The 20,648-nt window shown below is 37.9% G+C and overlaps 1 protein-coding gene and 1 long non-coding RNA gene across 2 annotated transcripts; both read left to right on the top strand.

The window, feature by feature from the left end:
• The first annotated feature begins 6,851 nt into the window (after positions 1–6,851).
• On the top strand, positions 6,852–7,342 carry LOC115414545 (uncharacterized). Its single transcript, XR_003934667.1, has 3 exons — positions 6,852–6,989; positions 7,088–7,201; positions 7,296–7,342. It is a non-coding gene; the product is annotated as an uncharacterized LOC115414545 (long non-coding RNA).
• A 25-nt stretch (positions 7,343–7,367) lies between these two features.
• Positions 7,368–8,890, top strand: LOC115414841 (zinc finger BED domain-containing protein 4-like). The gene is made up of 3 exons (XM_030128203.1): positions 7,368–7,553; positions 7,652–8,277; positions 8,361–8,890. The coding sequence occupies exons 1-3, from the start codon at positions 7,368–7,370 to the stop codon at positions 8,593–8,595; spliced, it is 1,047 nt and encodes a 348-aa protein (XP_029984063.1). The 3' UTR covers positions 8,596–8,890.
• Positions 8,891–20,648: the final 11,758 nt, after the last annotated feature.

Here is a 20,648-nt window from a genome sequence, read left to right as displayed (position 1 = left end):
CTGTGATCATGACTAAAACTTAGTGATTTAATTCCATTCAACTTAAACTTTTCGTACTTTCAACTATTGCCGCATTTCCACTATATGGAACCAGCTCGGCTCGGCTCGACTCGGTATTCCTGGGGACCGTTTCCATTACAGGATACAACTGACTTTACAGTACCTGGACGTCATAGCGATGCGGTGCGTTATTTCCGTGTCGTCTGCTCAGAGAATTGCCGAAAACTCGCTCGTTGTGTGTTGTCTCGTCTGAATTTTTACGTCAGCCACCATAGACTGAATCTCCTCGACCGACTATGGTGAAGTTTTGGGCTGTTATCATGTGGATTAATGTACCGCTATATTTACTGTCCACTTCTGCATCTGTTTTTTGTAAAATGGCGGGTCACAGAGAAAACTGTCTGACCAATCAGTGGTCTGCAGTGTTATATGTCACGGTTTAGTATCGCTTGGAACCTCGGTGGAGGTGATACCAAAAAACTAGTACCAGGTACCAGATTCCAGGTCCTTTTCGTAATGGAAACGCAAAAAGGCCAAGTTGAGTCGAGTTGAGCCGGTACCACGCAGTGGAAACGTGGCAATTGTCTATGAATTAGTACAATATACTTAACAGTTTATAGTAATGTAATGAAACTTAAATCATTTAAGTACATTGTAATTAAAGCATTTTAGTAAATATAAAGTCCGGGTTTACGGTGAACTTACCTGTATGTGTGCTTCCGCTTCCAATGTGGTGTCCGGCCAAAAGAATCTCTAGGGGGCTTGGACACTATTTAAAGGTTCTGGGAGGGTGAGCGGAGGGTGACCGGATTGGAGGCTTCAGCGAGCCAGTTTTGGCCCATGGGCCGTATGTTTGACACCTGTGTCATAGATAGGGATTTAACGATACGAAAATTTCATATCACGGTTATTGTGACCAAAATTATCATGGTTATCATTATTATTGTGGTATTGTTGAAATGTGGTCAAAATGTTCAAAAAGTACTAATACACACTGAAATAATTTGAAAATAACAAAAACAACAACAAAAAAACCAAACAAATAAAATAATAGGCACAATGTACTTTGTTGCAGAAACATTCAAATACTAACATGTAAACATCCTACATACAAATGTGCATTAAAGATATGTATTTACGTGTATTTTTAAACATCTTTTGTCTACTTTAGTATGTTTTTAGTGTATTTTTGCATATTTTTTGTATACTTTAGTGTATTTTTGCTTATTTTTAGTATACTTTAGCATGTTTTTAGTGTATTTGTGCATATTTTCTAAAGACTTTAGTGTATTTTTGCTTATTTTTAGTATGCTTTAGCATGTTTTTAGTGTATTTTTGCATATTTTTGGTATATTTTAGTGTATTTTTGCTTATTTTTAGTATACTTTAGTATGTTTTTAGTGTATTTTTGCATATTTTTGGTATACTTTAGTATGTTTTTAGTGTATTTTTGCATATTTTTGGTATATTTTAGTGTATTTTTTACATATTTTTGGTTTACTTTAGTATGTTTTTAGTGTATTTTTGCATATTTTTTGTATATTTTAGTGTATTTTTGCATATTTTTAGTATACTTTAGCATGTTTTTAGTGTATTTTTGCATATTTTTTGTATATTTTAGTGTATTTTTGCATATTTTTGGTATACTTTAGTATGTTTTTAGTGTATTTTTGCATATTTTTGGTATATTTTAGTGTATTTTTGCATATTTTTGGTATACTTTAGTATGTTTTTAGTGTATTTTTGCATATTTTTTGTATATTTTAGTGTATTTTTGCATATTTTTTGTATACTTCAGTGTATTTTTGCATATTTTTGGTATACTTTAGCATGTTTTGAGTGTATTTTTGCATATTTTTTGTATACTTTAGTGTATTTTTGCATATTTTTAGTATACTTTAGCATGTTTTTAGTGTATTTTTGTATATTTTTTGTATACTTTAGTGTATTTTTGCTTATTTTTAGTATACTTTAGTATGTTTTTAGTGTATTTTTGCATATTTTTAGTATACTTTAGCATGTTTTTAGTGTATTTTTGCATATTTTTGGTATACTTTAGTATGTTTTGAGTGTATTTTTGCATATTTTTTGTATACTTTAGTATGTTTTGAGTGTATTTTTGCATATTTTTTGTATATTTTAGTGTATTTTTTGCTTATTTTTAGTATACTTTAGCATGTTTTTAGTGTATTTTTGCATATTTTTTATATACTTTAGTGTATTTTTGCTTATTTTTAGTATACTTTAGTATGTTTTGAGTGTATTTTTGCATATTTTTTTGTATACTTTATTGTATTTTTGCAAATTTTTGTATACTTTAGCATGTTTTTAGTGTATTATTGCATATTTTTAGTGTAGTTTAGTATCTTTTTAGTGTATTTTTGCATATTTTTGTATACTTTAGTGTATTTTTAATGTAATAGTGTGAGAAACGTTTGTATTTGTCATTATTTCTGGTTTATTCTGTGCTTATTTGGCTGATTCTGACCCACTTTAGCTCATACTGGTCTAAATGCGGAACCTGAATGAACATGAGTCTAAAACAGTGAATGCCAAACATACAAATGTGCATTACAGATGGCACCTTATCGCCATTGTTGGACCATTTTACAGATGAAGTTTGTGTTCAAAGTGGGGTAATCAAACACGGTTATCATGATAATTAGAATTTAAACGGTAACACTAACCTTCTGGAATTTTACCATCGTTATACCGGTAATCGTTACATCCCTAGTCATAGGGGAATGTTTCAATCCCTAACCCTTGCAGCTCCGTTTCCAGGGCCAAGGGGTGGGGGTAAGGGGTGAATTGGGATTGGGCCTAAGAATTGATTTCCAGTTGAATAGGGAAAAGCGCAATGAATAATAATGACTTTAAATAACCAAAAATATGACTTAATTAAAAGATCCTCAAATTGTGTGCTTTTGTTGATACCCTTTCCACTATTGTGAGAAGTCAGCCAAATTTTCATTCATATTTCTTCTGACCTTGTTGCAATCTCTTTTATGGAAAAAGTAAATTACTTACAGAGCAGCTACTCAACTATTCAACCATCCTGCCAGTTCCCTTTACTCCTCGGTCTCAGAAAATATATAATACACCCTGGCGTTATGCATGGACCTACACCAAGTCTGACATTTTAATTGAATTTACAGAGAAAGGGCCTTGGCAGACAGATTCTTTGAGTGTGGCATAGTGACTCCAAGTTAAGTTTTATTTCCAGTATCGTCCAACCTCTGGCTGAGTCACTCAGTCATAATCTGAGGAGCTGGAGGGTGTCATCATTTTCTGCAAAGTGACAGGAAATTCATTGCTCCACACATAACCCCTTTAGTTGTTCATATCTTTTACAAAAAGATTAGGTTACATGAGACACGCTAAATGAGTGTTTAATTTGAACTGGGGAATTTAGCACATACATGTCAAAGGGATCACTTCCTATTACGCTTGATTTACGCTTGACTTATAGTTTTTTTCTTACCATTGTTAGCATGTAATTATTATAACGGAAGCTGACAGTTAACTGTTACCCATGGTAACACCACCAGGAATGTACTTTGTTTCTATTTTTCACACACATTTTGGTTCTATAATGTAAATACTGTCAAATGAGTTCATTCTAATTTGGTATGGGCCTATTTTGTTCATTGTTCTGGCTTGAAGTCTAAGAACAGGAGTATTTAAAACGTTATTATGTTCAGTTAATGATGAGAATGGAGGTGGGATTAAATAAGTTTATCTTCTTCCTAATACTTTTGAAGTGTAAATGAAGGATTTTGAAATTTTGAATTTGCATGTATTCTGTAAATGCTCGAAATAAACAACTAATTTTCTAACACTGAATTTTTGTGCATGGAAATTAAGTATCTGAATTTTTTTATCTCTGAATTCAACCCTTCATATTTTCAGTTCCCCATTTTTATGTTTATTTTTCAATGTTAATACATTCAAAACAAAAAAAATCACATTTAAAAAAAATTCAAGTAATGTTTTACACTATGTGAATATATTACCTGGCCTGGAACTGTAAATACATTTTAGTTGTTTACATTGCGATTGACCTGTTTGTTTATTTATTTATTTTATTTCCTTAGATGTGCCAGAATGCAGTGTCTTGTTTTGCGTGTTTTGTTTGTATTGCCTTTTTTTCCCTATGGGTTCTGTTTGTTTATCATGTCTGGTGTCAGTTTTTCCATTATGAACACATCACTTGAAATTATATGTGTTATATTAGTTAAATGTTGAAAAGCTCTATAAATAAAGTAAAAACAACTAAAAATCAGGTAATATAAATTTAAGTTATTCAAATTCAATAGGCGAAATTCAGATGCCAAAAAAAGGTATAAAATTCAGCTGACCGCCTCCCTGCATTGACGTCACATGACCAACCTAACATAACTTGATTGGCTGGCTGTTGGTTTGACTTGAGATAGAACTGATTCCTGATTGATTTCCTTCGTTTCCCGGATGTTTGATCTGAATTTTATATCTCGAATTTTGGGATCTGAATTTGGCCTATTAAATTTGAGTAACTTGAATTTATATGAATTATTATTGAATACATAATTCATGTTGACTTTATAAAATGTTGTAGCAGAAGCAGTTTAGATTGTAGTCAAACAAAATACCTCAAAATAAACTTTGAGTGTGTGGTGGTTCAGTGTGTAAGATTTAATGGTTAAATGGAAAATTGTAACTGATGTTGTTAGCAGTCTTTGCCTCACTATATTTGTCTATTTTGGGCTTTTCCACATCCAGTTGGACACCTTAATGCTGTACACAACGCACCAAAAAAACAGGAGAGAAAAAATAAAACTCTCCTGTAAATGCAGCAGATGCTGTGGATGTAAACAGCTCATTCTAACAAAAACTTGACTCAATTTAATTATTTTTTTACAGCACAAAAATCTAATATGTTGTCAAAACAATGAAAGTATTCTTTCTAATTTAGTCTAACGTAGCCATCTCTGCGTTCTGAGTTCAAGATGCAGGTCATGATGTGCAGCTCCTGCAGACATTCTGTTCTTTATCTGGAAACAATAGGTCTGCATCCCCAAGTTTGGACATACTGTTCCAAAGTTATCAGCTTATGTCTTTTTTATGAATGTGCATATGTGCATCATTTGTAATGGTGCTAGTACAAACACAGAATCCAAATGCAGAACTCAAACACCAAAAATATAGTTCAAAAGGTTTATTGAACACACACACAGGTGAAAAATAATGATCAGTGACAGAATCTTGAGGATAATAGTTGGTGATATCCTCCTCTGATTCGTCCTCCGGATCGAGGGCGAAAGCCCGTCTCCCCGAGCGGTGTTAGGGGTGTTTTTCCCGACTAGGGAAAAGCAAAGGGAGGTCAGGGACGGAAACAGGTCATACACAGGTAGGCAACCAATCGGGCAACAGGACATAAGGACAAGGCAAAAACTCACGTACCGGTAGTCAGGGCGAGAAGGTCAAAACCAGGTATCAGAAGAGGCAGACAAAAACCAGACAGGGAGCAGGCAGAAGACGAGAAACCGAGGAATCCAAAAACTAGGGATGGCCCGTTTGACACGGACGCTTCAGCGCTTGTTTTACCTTTGTGAAGCACAGTGGTTCGAAACAATGTTCCGGGGCGTGTGTCAAATGACGCCGTCACGTGATCGATGACGTCCGAAGCGCCGAATGCATTGTTTGGTTGAACCACAGTTCGGAGGTCAGCCTACGTGGCACATCTGTTTGAACACTTGGGCGCGCTATTCTCTATAAAAGAAAAATGGATCCAAAACGATGTTTCCCGACCAGTTCTGTTGCACTGTCGTTGCCCTGTCTGAATCGAGTTCTTTGCTCTTTCTCATGGCTTCTGGTAAGAAACGTTCTGTGGCTTGGGATCACTTCACCTTGGTTTCTCCTAATAAGGTAATAATATTGTACAGTATTTACTATTGTGTGATGTAAGATGTTTAGTTTACCTGTTTTTGTTTTTCAAGTGTAAATATATGCTTCATTGTTATTATGGGTATGCATGCTAATATAATTCTTTTTTTTTTAAAGTGGGGGCAGCACATTTAAGAATCTAAGTTATGGAGGACAATGCATTAATTTTTTGACTTGTTTATTTAGCGCATTTCACAAAGCGCTTACAGCCATTGCACAGCTGTATCCCGTGTACCAAACACCTCTGTCTGTTGTTTTGACAACAGACACTTTATTACACAGTGTCCCTGAATGCTTTAAAACAAATAAAGTGTACTGTTACTGTTAGCTATTAATGATGTCTTTAACTAGAAGTAGGTTTATGTGTTGTTTTAAAAAGTAATTGTTTCTTTTCCTTTTATCTGTTAAAGGTGCGGTGTTTGATTTGCCCACAAGAGTTGGCATTTCATGACAACACCTCCTCCGTGATGCGACACCTCCGATCCATCCATCATGTTGAAACACCTCAGACAACGAACCGAACTTTCAATCCTCCTCCTGCCGGTAATTATTTAGCGTAGCATGTGGATGGTGGGTAGTGGGTATCCCTGATAGCTCAATGGTTAAAATAGTGGCCCAAGTATTTGAAGGTTATGAGTTTGACTCCCACATCTTTACACGTTTGATATGCTGAATTCTTGCAGTGTCAAGGAAGCAAAAGCTTGATGCTGCATTGGTGGATATGATTGTAATGGATGCACAACCATTTTCCATTGTGGAAGATAAAGGTTTCAAGGTACAGTGCCTAGTAGGTCCATAGCATTTATTGTATCAATGCATGTTTACCTAATGAGCTGTATTTAATTTAATGTCACCCTTAGGCCTTTGTCAACCTTTTGGACTCCACCTACATAATCCCTAATAGGAAGGCCTTGCGGAATATGGTGGAGGACAAATACAAGGCGACAAAGGAGAAGGCCTTAGCTCTGGTGAGCAAGGCTTCTGCTGTCAGCGTGACAGCTGACATGTGGACGTCCATGAACATGGACGCCTACTTGGCTGTAACCTGCCATTTTATCAATGAGGAGGTAAGTATCTGTCATACTGCAGCATGTACTTCCTGTCTTTGAACTGCTTTGTGTATTGATACGGTTCATGTCCCTCACTCTGATTTTGCACGTTGTAGGTGGAGCTGTCCTCTGTGGTCTTGGGGGTTCAAAAGTTTCCCCAAACCCACACTGCAGCTCACTTGGCTGAGGCCAAAGATCTCCTCATGGAAGAGTAGGGAATTAAAGGGAAGGTGAGAGACCAGTAAAAGACAAGATTATCCTGCAATATGGTCTACTACTAACTGCTATACCTGATTTGTCAACATGTTGTAATCTTTCCTCCAGGTGACAGGCCTGGTCACAGACTGTGCTGCCAACATGGGTGCATGTGCCAATATACTTGATCTTCGGCACATCATGTGTTTTGCACATGTCCTGAATTTGGTGGTGAAGAGGTCCCTTGCCCAAACCCCTGAACTGGAGGACATCCGGAGTAGGGGGCGCAGGATCGTTGGGCATTTTAAGTCCAGCACCACAGCCAAGGAGAAGCTGTCTGAGATGCAGCGACAGCTGGCCAGGCCGGAGCACAAATTAATTCAGGAGGTGATTACTGTTTAGCTATTAATATGTTACTTTTGTCATAGTTACTGTAATTGTGATATTTTTTCTCTCCATGAAACTTGCTTGTCATCTCATTTTAGGTGGACACAAGGTGGAACAGTACATTCGCCATGTTGGAAAGGCTGTTTAAGGAGAGAGAGCCACTGGGTGCAGCTCTGGCCACCCTCAATATAGACCTCACCCCGTTCACCTCAGAGGATTACCAGGCGATGCACCAGCGCCTGGACGTTCTTTGGCCATTTCACCAGGCCACAGTGGAGCTCTCTGAGGAAAAACGGGTGTCGGCCTCCAAGGTTATTCCACTTGTAAAAATGCTAAAACATTATATTTCAAGCAGATGTGGCCATATCACAAACCCACTGGGTGAGAAACTGGCCACAAACCTAAAGAATAACCTTTGTGAAAAGTTTGCAATGTTGGAGAAGGTCACGCCACTCTCAATGGCAACCTTATTGGACCCTAGATTCAAAGAGCTGGGGTTCTGCAGCCAAAGTTCTGCTCAAACTGCTGTAGATAGGCTGACCAGAGAGTGTGCTGCAACAATGCAGGTGGAACTTCCAGCTCAGGCACAGCCACAGTCACCACCTAGAGCAGGCCCTTCAGGTCAACTGGAGGATGGCGGTCTCTGGGCCCTGCTGGACAGGCATGTGGGTGCTCAACAGCAGGTGACCAGCTCAAATGCCAGTGCTACAGTGGAGGTTCAGAGGTACAGTAAAGGTTATGACCTGCATCACCATTTCTGCTCATGCTCTGCTGCTGAATGACAATGGGCTAATAATTACTTTCCAGGTACTTGAAGGAACCCCACATTCCAAGAACAGAGGACCCACTGAAGGACTGGGTCACCCACAAGGTGTTATACCCCCACCTTTACAACCCGGCGATTAACTTTTTGTGCACACCAGCTTCCTCCATGCCCTGTGAGAGGATTTTCTCCAAGGCTGGCGAAGTTGTCAGCCAAAGACGAAACAGGCTGAAACCCAGCACAGTTGAAAAAATCCTGTTTTTAAATAAAAATCTGTGAAATGTATCCTGTGCAGTCATTTTAGCTTGGCCCTGTTTCACAAGCATACCCCCCTGTCACTTTATCCTTATTATTCACAATGTAACGCAAGCACTTCTCACATACAAATTGTTTTGTTTTACGCTTTTTATTGTGTACATATTGAAGCGTAACAAGGACAATGAGGATGGTTGAAGCAGATGATATACTTGCAGTGCACCACCAGATGTCACTGTTTGTGGTTTCAAAGCCCCGAAACTTTGGTTCATTTTCCGGCACAATCAGATGAACCCTGTGGAAGCTTCATGAGGCTTCAGTTGCCCATCCCTACCAAAAACAGGTCAAAAAACAGGCAGGCAAACGAACAAACGAGGTCAAAACGCTGGTAAGAATGACAGGAGTTACAAACTGGCGTCTGACAGGGGGAAGAGACAGGGTTTAAATACACAAAAGGGAGGGAAGACAACGAGACACAGGTGGAGCAAATCAGGGCGGAGACAGGTAATCAGGTAAGAGGTCAGAACAATCAGGGAACAGGAAGTAAAGACGACAGACAAGACACATGAGGGGAAACTTAACAAAATAAAACAGGAAGTGACAAACAAAACATAAAAGACAGACAAAACCAGACTATCGTCTGGCTGCAGGCATGACATCATTAGCTGTGCTTTCCCTAGGTTTGCCAAGTAATTAGGTTATAGGTCGACTATTCTCCATCTTGGACTAATGACTGAGTTATGATATTTGTATTATATAAGGTTTGTATGATAGGATACCTCCAGAGAGTCTTCTGTGTCAGTCTTCAGTGTCTCTCTAGACCTCCTCATGCAAAATTCCTTATCAAGTATAAAGTTAAAATGTCCTAGTAAAGGTTAAATCTGGTATTAAATGAAAAATGAGCTCAGGTTTGATGACTGGATTAAAAGCATAGTGAACATCAGTCCTGTTTTGTGCCTTAAGGCCATGTATACACATAACTGGGTATTTATAGGAACTGATATTTCCCCGCCTCCATTTTCACTGATTACATCATACACACCAGATCATTTTCAAAACAGTTTTCATTAACACAAACCTGCCTAAATACACCTGTAGAACGCTATCATAGGGTCGGTTTAGGATAAACCAGTGTTTTTCAACCTTGGGGTCGAGACCCCACGTGGAGTCACCTGGAATTCAAATGGGGTGCCCTGAAATTTGGAGTAATTGGTTAAAAAAAAAACAAAAAAAAACAGACTAATAAAAAATATTTGGTGAGTTGATAGAGACAACCACAATACATAAAAGACATGACAAACTGAGTCTGAAACAGAAGCACTGTGGTTCTGTTTATCTGTCAAATGTTCATTGTGGTCAGTTTCAGATGCTGCAGCTCTTTCATAATTCATAGTTTGAGTTCTTGTTTGTTCAGTATTAATTGTCAGCCTTGTAAATCCAAGCTGGACTGACTGTACATATCCTGACCAAGGAAAATAAAATTCTCACTTTGTGCAGTAATCTACACCTGGCTTTTCTTCCTCCATCCATAATAATATACATTATATAGCCTAAATGTCATCTAAAATTAATGTTTATTTGCAACATAGTATAGCAAACTATTACATGATCAAAAAAAAATTAAGTTTAGCAAAAAAAAAATTTCTCCGTTTTGGATGTCTGGGGTCGCCAGAAATTTGTGATGTTAAAATGGGGTCACGACCCAAAAAAGGTTGGGAACCACTGGGGTAAACAAAGGTCGCACATGTGACGTTGATTCATTTTTGGTCCCTATAACTCCCTTTACACATGCCAGAATGGAGTTTTCCAAAATCTGTACTTTGGCTGCAGTTTTTATGTGGATGAAAGGCAAAAAACCCATGAGAAAATAGGAGTTTTTCCAGATACCTGGACACTTTGTATACACTCCTGATCAAAATTTTAAGACCAGTTGAAAAATTGCATGAATTCACATTTTACACAGTTCTTCAGAAGGCTCAAAGTAGAGTTTCAAAATGCAAAAAGAAGAAATGGGAGTGGGACAAAAAAAAAAAAAGATTGAGTAATCAGTTGTGCGTTGCGAGAGGCCTTGCTTTTGCAGCTCAACAATCTGACCATGTTCAAAGAGAGTAAGATTTTTTTTTTTTACCGTTGCCATCAGGAGGTCATTACAGTGTGAATACGTGATAGAAAATGACACTGAATCCACATTTTTGCACAGATTTTAGATTTTAAAGACTGTGGTCTTAAACTTTGGATCCGCTGATAAACAGCCTATTTCAGTTTGTTTGTTGTTTTCAATAACTTGCTAACTCAATTTTTTTTTTTTTTTTATGTAGCTCTCCCATTTCTTCTTTTTGCATTTTGCATTTCTACTTAGAACCTTCTTAAGATCCAACAGAGCAAAATTAAAATTCTTGCAATTTTTCAACTGGTCTTAAAATTTTGATCAGGAGTGTACATGGCATCAGTTTAGTAAAATTTCAGTCTGTTCAAGGAATGTTTTGGTTTAACCCATAAAGATCCAAACATCCACTGGTGACCAAAATCATTTACTGATACAAAAAGTTAAATACCTTTTGATCCATTTATCCTATCAGTACATGTAAATAATTGGTGTAAAATACAGTTTGTCATCTTTTCATGGTCATCAGATATGACCCATTTGGACGTTCGAAGGCTCCGTAGTGAACGTGGAAACACCGTCATCTTCTACAACATTGATTCACCAGTAAAACCCATAGAGTTGGTACAATGACAGTGAATGGACACACTTGGTTTATGTTCAGTTAATGATAGATTTCCCTGAAAAAAGTCGCTTTTTCTTCCATTTTCTGTTTTTGATGTAATAAATCTCAACTTTAATTTGAGCTTTTATGAACATCTACATGATCAGTGAATTAAATATTTCAAACATTTTCAGCCCTCGAAAAGGAGCGGGAAGAAGTATAATTTATAACCTCCCAACCTTTTTTACAAACTAGTAATTAAATCAATTCCACATCCTTTGCTTTGTTAACACACTTTTTTGTCTGTATATTTTTCCAATAACACAAAGCATCCATACAAACCATTCACATAAACTTTTTTAGTCACCTCACACACGATCAGATTTGCATAATCAACCGTCTTTAATAGAAATTCTAATATTTAAATGCACTTCAAATATTTACTACAATTACAATGATTAATAAATGTGATAATATCTCCTAATCATGATAGCCTGTATTAATTCCTTACAGTAATATCTTATTTTATGCATTCTTCTATATTATAACTAGATATACACTTCCCTCCGATCCTCCTCTGCTCACCTCCTCGCCCCACCATTAAAAACCAAGCACCGAACCTGGGGGGACAGAGCTTTCTCTATTGCTGCCCCAACCCTCTGGAACTGTCTCCCACCTACCATCCAACATTGCTCCGACCTCAACACCTTCACATCCCTTTTAAAAACTCACTTATTTAAGACTGCTTTTAATGTTTAACTGTTTTATATTTATATACCTGCCTTCTGCACCTGCTTTTATCTGTTTTTAATGTGTTTGGTTTCTGTTTTTATCTGCTGTATGTAAAGTGTCTTTGAGTTCCATGAAAAGCGCTATATAAACAAAATGTATTATTACCTCCGCCAAGGAGGTTCTGTTTTTGCCGGCGTTGCTTTTCTGTCTGTTTGTCTGTCTGTGTGCAAGATAACTCAAAAAGTTATGGATGGATTTGGATGAAAATTTCAGGAAATGTTGATACTGGCACAAGGAACAAATGACTAAATTTTGGTGGTGATCGGGGAGGGGGGGCGACTGATCTGCCTTGGCGGAGGTCTGCGCTCTCTAAGTGCTTTTCTAGTTATTATCACTTATTCAGATAATGTTTTATATTTTGTAGGGATGCACCGATACCACTTTTTTCCAGACCGAGTACGAGTACTTACATTTGAGTACTTGCCGATACCGACAACCGATACGAGTACTTAATAATCCCATTCCAGTTCTTAGTTCCTTTTGTAAATGTGCTTTATTGTCGTTGTCATTAGTGTGACTGGAACAAAGTGCTGCTACTGACATTTAATGTGTTGGAATGAGCGTTTCTCAATTAATCCACCAGGGGGCGCCGCTCTTAATTAACCATACTGGACAAATACCACGAAGAAGAGGAAAGTTTTTTGAGAAGAAGAAGAAGAAGAAAGTCAGTAATAAACATGGAGATGACAGAGGCAACACTAATGTGATACTAATATTGCAGCATTTTCACTGGTAAGGTTTAAAAGTTTAGCTTCAGCAGGAAGAGAAAAGAGAAATGAGCGATAAATTTTGTTTTCACTTCTGCTGGTGATGGTCTGCACTGCCCCATACCCCTCTCCGTCTGGGTACGCATCCGCCAGCACCTGGAAAACGGATGGAATGTACGCAGAGGACGGACAGAACGCTGCATCCGTATCTGTCTGTATCTTTAACGTTACTTGCAGTCAGCGTTACTTTTATCACCGTCATTTATTTTGAAAAATCTCCACACTCTTCACACTCCACACACATTATTCCACCACCGCGTACCTGCTGCACTGAACTGTGAATGTCACACGGCCGTAAGTGGTATCGGTGCATTTGTATCGGATGTCTTTTACAAGTATGAGTACACACACTGAGTATCGGAGCCGATGCCGATACTCGTATCAGTATCGGAGCACCCCTAATATTTTGTTATTATAGATCCTTTTAAATGCACAAACTGAAGAACACATTGTAAAGTTGTGGTCCAGATTATTCAAAAGATGCACCCCTCTAACAGAGATTAACTGGCTTTTTATGTTTGTTCTACTCATAATTTTCACTAAAGAATGCAAAATACTGAGTATAATATTAGAATAAATGGTGGTAAATCACTTAAGAAAAGTTCAAATTAGAGAAAAAATCATTTAGGAACTGCCACAAAGGTAGTACTGGGTCTGCATGAGTTCAGAGCCCAAACATATTTTGATGTTAGAAATGGTCGACTGTACCAAAGATCGTATGAGTGAATTGAGAGAGCGAACTGTGGGCTAACCTTCAGGCTGATGGAAACCACCACCTGTACTGGGGTGATGTTCTCAACTCTGCCAGAGCTGTGGGTTTCCCTTTTACACCGGAGGAAGGTTGAAACCACAAAGGCTAAACACAGTAGGGTTTTAATGTATAATGAGTGGTGGCACAGCATCAATAAACACAACTATTCTATCAGTCACTTTGACAGATGGAGCCGATGACATTACCCCAGAGAAACTGAATCTAAAAGTATGAATTCATGATTAGACTTTTCCTCAGGGAGCTGCATGAAATATCAAGTGTGCCCTTTGACTGGCATTTGGACACGCAGCACTACTGATTACCCAGGGTAGCCAGAACTGTATTCTCCACTAATAGGGCAAAACTGGCTTGTGGTTCATTAGTAGGGCCTTGTAATCAAAGGTACATGGACCCTCATTAAACAGTTGCCAATCACGCATCCAGATCTTCACAAGTCAGAGAGAGTCATGGGAGACTTGGTTAAGCACTCAGGGGGTAAAACTGGGTTTAGTATTCTGACGGGCACCCTGCTATCAGTTTAGCATTCTGGCTGAAAACATGCAAATACATATGGTTTTGAAACTTAATTTGCTTTTATGTTGTTTCTTACTTCCTCTAGAAGCAGGATTTCCCTCTGAAGAGAGCTTAAATGTACCGTTATCTATTCCGGATGAAAGAGACTGTGACAAATTAAAAAATGACTAACTTCTAATGCAATAAGAGACAACGCGCTACCTAGCTATGTAACTCTTTCTAAAGTATTTCAATTAAGATAATTAAACGTAGGGTTTAATTAATTGCCAAATGGCCTTATTCCTGCAGTCATTATAATGATTGCTCAATTTGCGGTTGGGTATTCATTGGTGGCCAGGTGTGTGATTGTTGAGTAGTCATTAGGGTTTATCCACAATCGCAGAAAGACCAGAGGAGTCACAGCGAGCAGCGAGTTCAGACAGGTGGTGGAGCCAGAGAATCAGAAGGACACACTTATTAGCAAACCCAAAGGCTGGCAGGGATGAAACAGAGGGTCCTGATCAAAGAGGACGATGAGCAGCGAGCAGTTGTCGGTGAAATCTACTTCCAAATTTCTGCCATGATATTTTGCACAAATCTGGAACAGATACATATTGTTAGCACTGATCATTGAGTGGAAGCCCACCAAAGCATCCCATCTGGTCCAAGAATATGAATAAATACATAAAATATAAGGAGAAATGAAGTGAAAATGCATGATGTAATTTAGGATATGTAACATTTTACACGCTACATTGAAGTAGTCCAGTTTGGAATCATAAAGTGATTTTTTTGGGGGGAGATTAATGTGAATAATTGCTGTTGTGTGGATTTGTTGTTGGTGTTATTTGTGCTGTTGTTGTTTATGATGTTTTATTCATGTTTTTTTTTTTTTTTTATTGTTTTATTTTATTTTTCATCTAATGTTTTATTTTACTGCCGACATGTCCAGGGTGTATCCTGCCTTCGCCCATAAGTAGCTGGGATAGGCTCCAGTGACCCCCGTGACCCTCGTGAGGATAAAGCAGGTTCAGAAAATGAATGAATGAATGAACAAATGAATGAATGAAAGAATGAATGAATGAATGTTTTATTTTTACCTCCGCCAGGATGTATTGTGATCACTTTGCTTTGTGTGTTTGTTTGTTTGTTTGTTTGTTTGTTTGTTTGTTAGCAACTTTACGGGAAAACTATTCCAACCATCTTTACCAAATTGTACCCACAGATAGGCCTAGGCCCTGGGACCAACCCATTAAATTTTAGGCCAAGTAGGCCAAAGTTCAAGGTCACAGCAAGGTTTGGCAGACGCTTTTTTCCAAAGGGACTTGGAGGGGAAAACCAATCCAATCAATCAATCAATCAATCAATCAATCAATCAATCAATCAATCAATCAATCAAATTCTATTTATATAGCGCCAAATCACAACAAAAGACACCCCACGACACCCCACATACAGAGGGGGTCAAAACCAGACTCCATTTTTACATTTTATTACAACCATCTTTACCAAATTGTACCCACAGATAGGCCTAGGCCCTGGGACGAACCCATTAAATTTTGGGCCAAGTAGGCCAAAGTTCCAGGTCACAGCAAGGTCACAAATTCTCAAATTTTTCCTATCTCTCATCATTGAGCAATTTTTGAAAATTCATACAAAATTAAAATGTCTCCGATTAGCCTCCAGTTTGATACACCTGTAGCTTATAACAATATCTTGTATCTGGCACAAAATTGTCCACATCCACTGTGGAATGTGGACTCTGTGGACATTTCAATTTAACATTGAAAATCCCATTTACAACACATTTTTCATTAATAACTCAACAAATATTGATTGGAATTTAATATAATTTGACATACACATGACTGGTACCAAGCTTCAACTTTGTCTGTTGATTGGAACAACCTTGAAACTGTTTAATTTAAAAAAAAAAAAAAAAAAAATCGATCCACACATGCGCACCGTTCGGGGTGCTTGGCGGAGGTCTGTGTTCTCTGAACACTTGTATTCTATTTTTTTGATCAGTTTACTCAGTTCTTGTTCTGGTTCTCGTTATCATTATAATTATCACTATGGTTATTATTGTTCCTACTGTTGATATTTTCTTGTGAGTGTATTTGCCACCTTCTTTTTCTTTTTCTCCCCTCTTCACTCTCCCCTTCTCTCTACCCCCTTTCTTCTCCTTCTCCCCCTATTCCTTCCTGTCAGGTCCAGCATCAAAATGTGGTTCAACAAAACCCAAAATAAAGACAGTGGAATATCAAGGGGAGCTTGATATACTTTATGAAGTTCCCTTTGGCAAAGCAAACTGTTCAGCGCAACAAGGCAGTCAGACATCTTCTGGAACATCGTCAACGTCAATACCGATACAGTTTTTATAAGTTTCAGCTACAGTCTTGCTCTCACCACTCAAACAAAGCCATTGTTCAACACAGTTTCTAAAAGTTTCCCATCGTTTTGCTGAAAAATCCTGTATTCGTTCTTTTTTAACAGATATCAGGTGTGAATAGCATATTTTTTGATTCCTGTTTAAAACTTTTTGTCAAGTTTTCCTCATCCGAAATGCTACAAGCTCGCATCCTGGTCGCAGCCATTTTGGATGTTTTGCGCCCTCTTATTGGACAAGCAGGTTACATGTGACTCAAACCGCAGCACGCATGACAACAGTATCATTATATGAGGAAAGTAAGTAGTACCGACTTCAAACACTGATTTGATCAAATCTGCAGGATTACATTAAGGGAGAACTTTTGACTTCTAGCTTAGGACCAATATGTCTTTGTAACTGAGTAAAAAGATTGTAGTGCCCCATATGTCGGAACAGGATGAAACAATACGGCTTTCACCTTATGGCCAAATTCCACCATTCTGCTGTTACGATGCTGGACAAGACAAGTTAAATAAAAAAAAAGTGATTTTTAATATACCTGTTGCATGCTATGGTGCATTCAAGTGTCTCCTAAACTCAGTGGTAAACCTCACTTAGTTCAGTAAAACAGATGGATGCTGAGTTTATGCATTTTCTTTTCCTTTCTTGCACTTTCATTCCATAATTCTTAGTAGTAAGATGCTTAAAGGTGGGGTAGGAGATCCTGGAAAAATGATTACAACAAGCTATATTTTGAAAATACACAATTCAAAAGTCCAAACCCCTTTCTTCAGAGTTCCCCCTGAAGCCACACTTCCAGAGTACTGGATTGTACTCACAGAGGGGGGAGGGACAAAGGGCAGTTGAATTTGATAGACATAGCGCCATTCAATCATTTCGATGGGCCGGTTAAAATGATTGGATGGTGTTTTTTCAGTCCTGTCCATTCCACAGGTGACTAATTTTTTTTATTTTGTGTTAGAGCATTTTGGTTGCAATTGGGGTGTGAATGGGATTTTAAGCAATATAGTAAAAAATGCTCCAGGAAAACATCTCCTAAATCTGACTAATATCCCATTCGTGTCTACATACAGTTGGTTAGACTGTGAACGCCACTGAAGACATGTTATCAGTTCATTATATCCAAGTACTTGCCCTTCAACAAATGTAGGTGATGACCCTTAATGGAAATGTTCTGTATCTAAGGTTCATGTGCGTTGGTGTTCTTACAGAAAGTTTGCACCAAGAGTCTGTGTTGCTCTCGGAGTTGGAGATGTTCGTCGACACTATTTCTAAGCTAACAGTAACTGGTATTGTGCATTGTTTCCACAATGTAGGAGCAGCGAGGAGGACCAGAGGCACTCATGAACGAGCAGAAGGAATTTCCAAGCTGTCCTCATCCTTCAATAACAATAGGTTCCTCCCAAAATAAACGGCAGTATATGCATGAAATTTGTGGACATCAAATACAGTTGATAGCGTTAAAAATGGTAAATAGCTGTTGAATTTAGGCTGACATACGCAAGATATACAGAGAGAAATGTGTTTCTTTATTCATCAATCAAAAAGAATAGATTTGCAACCAAAAAAGAGATTTGAGAGCAAAAGACAGTAAGTGGCAATCAAGACATTTCAATTTCAAAGAGCAACAGACTATCACCTGACCTCCCAGCAACATAACACAATGGAGAAGTGGGTTTAATATGGAAGCTGTAGCTGGTGCTACCCACCTGTGCTACCCCGGTCAAACCCACCAATAGAAACTCTTGTCTCATCCATTAGGGCAGGCCCCGCCCATTAAGTGCAGTTTAATTTGCAAGCAAAACATTTGAAGTCGCAAGCAAAGATGAGAGTTTTATAAGGAAAATTATCTTTTTTTTTTTTTTTTTTTTTGATTGCCACTTACTGTCTTGCTCTCAAATCTCTTTTTTGGTTGCAAATCTATTCTTTTTAATTGCAAATCCATTCTTTTTGATTGATGAATAAAGAAACAAATGTCTCTCCGTAAAGATGGGGTTAGAGAAAAGGGTCAGAAGAACTTTTCTCTTTTTATTGTATACCTCTCCAGACCTTTGACTTGAAATAACATATATGAATTCTGGTGAATTCTGGTGTGGAAGTCGACAAAGTTTGTTGGTCAACCTCATGTGTCTTCAGCTGCCATTGTCCCTATCAGAGGCGATTTCTCAAAGACTGCAAGGGAAGTTCGGCTTCCCCTAAAATTACGAAAATTAAATGGTTAAATATGTACGGTTGTGTTGACATTTCATTGACTACAAATGTGTTAGAATACGTTCATCTCAAAGACGAGTTCGTTCAGAATCAGCTTTATGACAAATCAACGGACTCGATGTCGTTCACTTCTCATACATTCCCGTTGCGCTGTTTTCTCATACGATCTCTGCTCAGTGCATTTGCCTGTAGAAGCTCAACGTCCATGCACTTCAATGGGACTGAGTGGAACAGTTTTTTTCATTGTCTCAAAACTGGACGGTAATTGGATAAATGCCACGATGTTGTCCCGCCCCCGGACGCTCGGCATCTCTGGGGGTGAATGGAGCTGTGGGCGGAGCTCGGCTGGGCTGGACGCTGGGCTTCCATGTGCTGATTGGAGGATCAGTTGAAAGGCTGAATCCCGTTTGATTGACAGCTATTTTGAGATCTACTCCTTCACTTGACCAACTCCATATATTAAGTGTCATAAGATAACTTTTTTGTTGTGATCTGGCGCTATATAAATAAAATATGATTGATTGAGTGATTTGATTGGTTTTCCCCTGTAAGTCGCTTTGGAAAAAAGCGTCTGCCAAATCCATAAACATAAACATAAACTTGACAGTCCAGTTTAATACCGTCACACATTCTGCTGAGAGAGAAACCTCTACGAAATGACTTCTTCATTTCTTGCACTGTAAATAAAACACACTCATTGTACTTCCTTGTTTCAATTTAACATAATTTCAACGTTTTCTTGTTTACTTGGTACGATAAGGTCACTGACCATTTTCTTAAAAGGAACAGAGGGCCAAATTTATGTTTAACCCATTAAACCCTGACCATATTTTCAGGGGAAAAACGCCTAAAAAGACATACCCAAAGTAAATGAAGAATTACTTCACAATAATAAGGTTCATATGGATGTTCTTGGTGTCTATGGACATTTAGAGACCTCACAGAATCTATTCCCATTGTCTAAAATATTGTATCTATTACTATGCCTGAGTAAACTGTAACAAACTAAAAGAGAAATTAGAATTTTTTATCCTCGCTTGTTTTTTTCCGGCTGGATTGAGGATGATATGCATAAATTAATTGTTCGTGTCAGAGATTTTTAATAGCGTATATTTCACCCCACAAAGATTAAAAATCATGTTTGAACATAAAAGTTTGCACTAAAATACACTTTTGATGTACTTTTATTAACATTAGGGTCTAAACTTTGAGCAAAAGTTGAAAAAAACATCCATTGTCCTGATTTATTATATTTTTTATAGTAGATGAATATTAATATAATTTTTTTTAGCCCTAATATAATTTTTTAGCCCTATCGACCTGCCCGCGGGCTGATAGGGCTAAAGGGGTTAAATAACTTGACCTTTTTTTTTTTTTTTGATGTAAACCAACAATGAGCTTCCCCTCTCTGACAGACGAGCAGCCGCCACTGGTCCCTATATATGTCCCTATGTATGTTGTATGTATGCTGGTCTAGGATCAGAAAACCCAGTCTGGTCTTTTACGTAGCAATGACTACACACACAGACTGATGAGTGCAACAAAGACAGCTGTTAGCTTAGAAGTAGAGTCATCTTATATCATTAAATATCTTTCTCCCAGCACATAAAAACCCTAAGCAAACATAATTAGTACTCCTGCATATTGAACTTCTAAGAACAGAATAGGCTTTGCGTCAATAAATGTATTCAAGTACCATATGTTCCATACATAGACCTACAGTACACAGGCAGATGCACATGAAAAGATGCCCTGAGGCTTGCTAGGAGCTTTGGAAATCCACCCACAGGCCAATTCATCTCATTTTTCTCTCATTTTCTATCATTAAAACAATCTCTTTCATGACAACACTATTCTATGTCCATCCTTAAGAGGGATAATTGCACATCATTGTGAATGATTAGCTGCTTTACCTTTTCATTTGTAACGCTGTGCACTATATT

This window comes from Sphaeramia orbicularis, chromosome 24, assembly GCF_902148855.1.
Source record: "Sphaeramia orbicularis chromosome 24, fSphaOr1.1, whole genome shotgun sequence".
Taxonomy (NCBI): domain Eukaryota; kingdom Metazoa; phylum Chordata; class Actinopteri; order Kurtiformes; family Apogonidae; genus Sphaeramia; species Sphaeramia orbicularis.
Note: the sequence above shows the minus strand (reverse complement) of the source record. Positions and strands in the feature narration are given on the sequence as shown.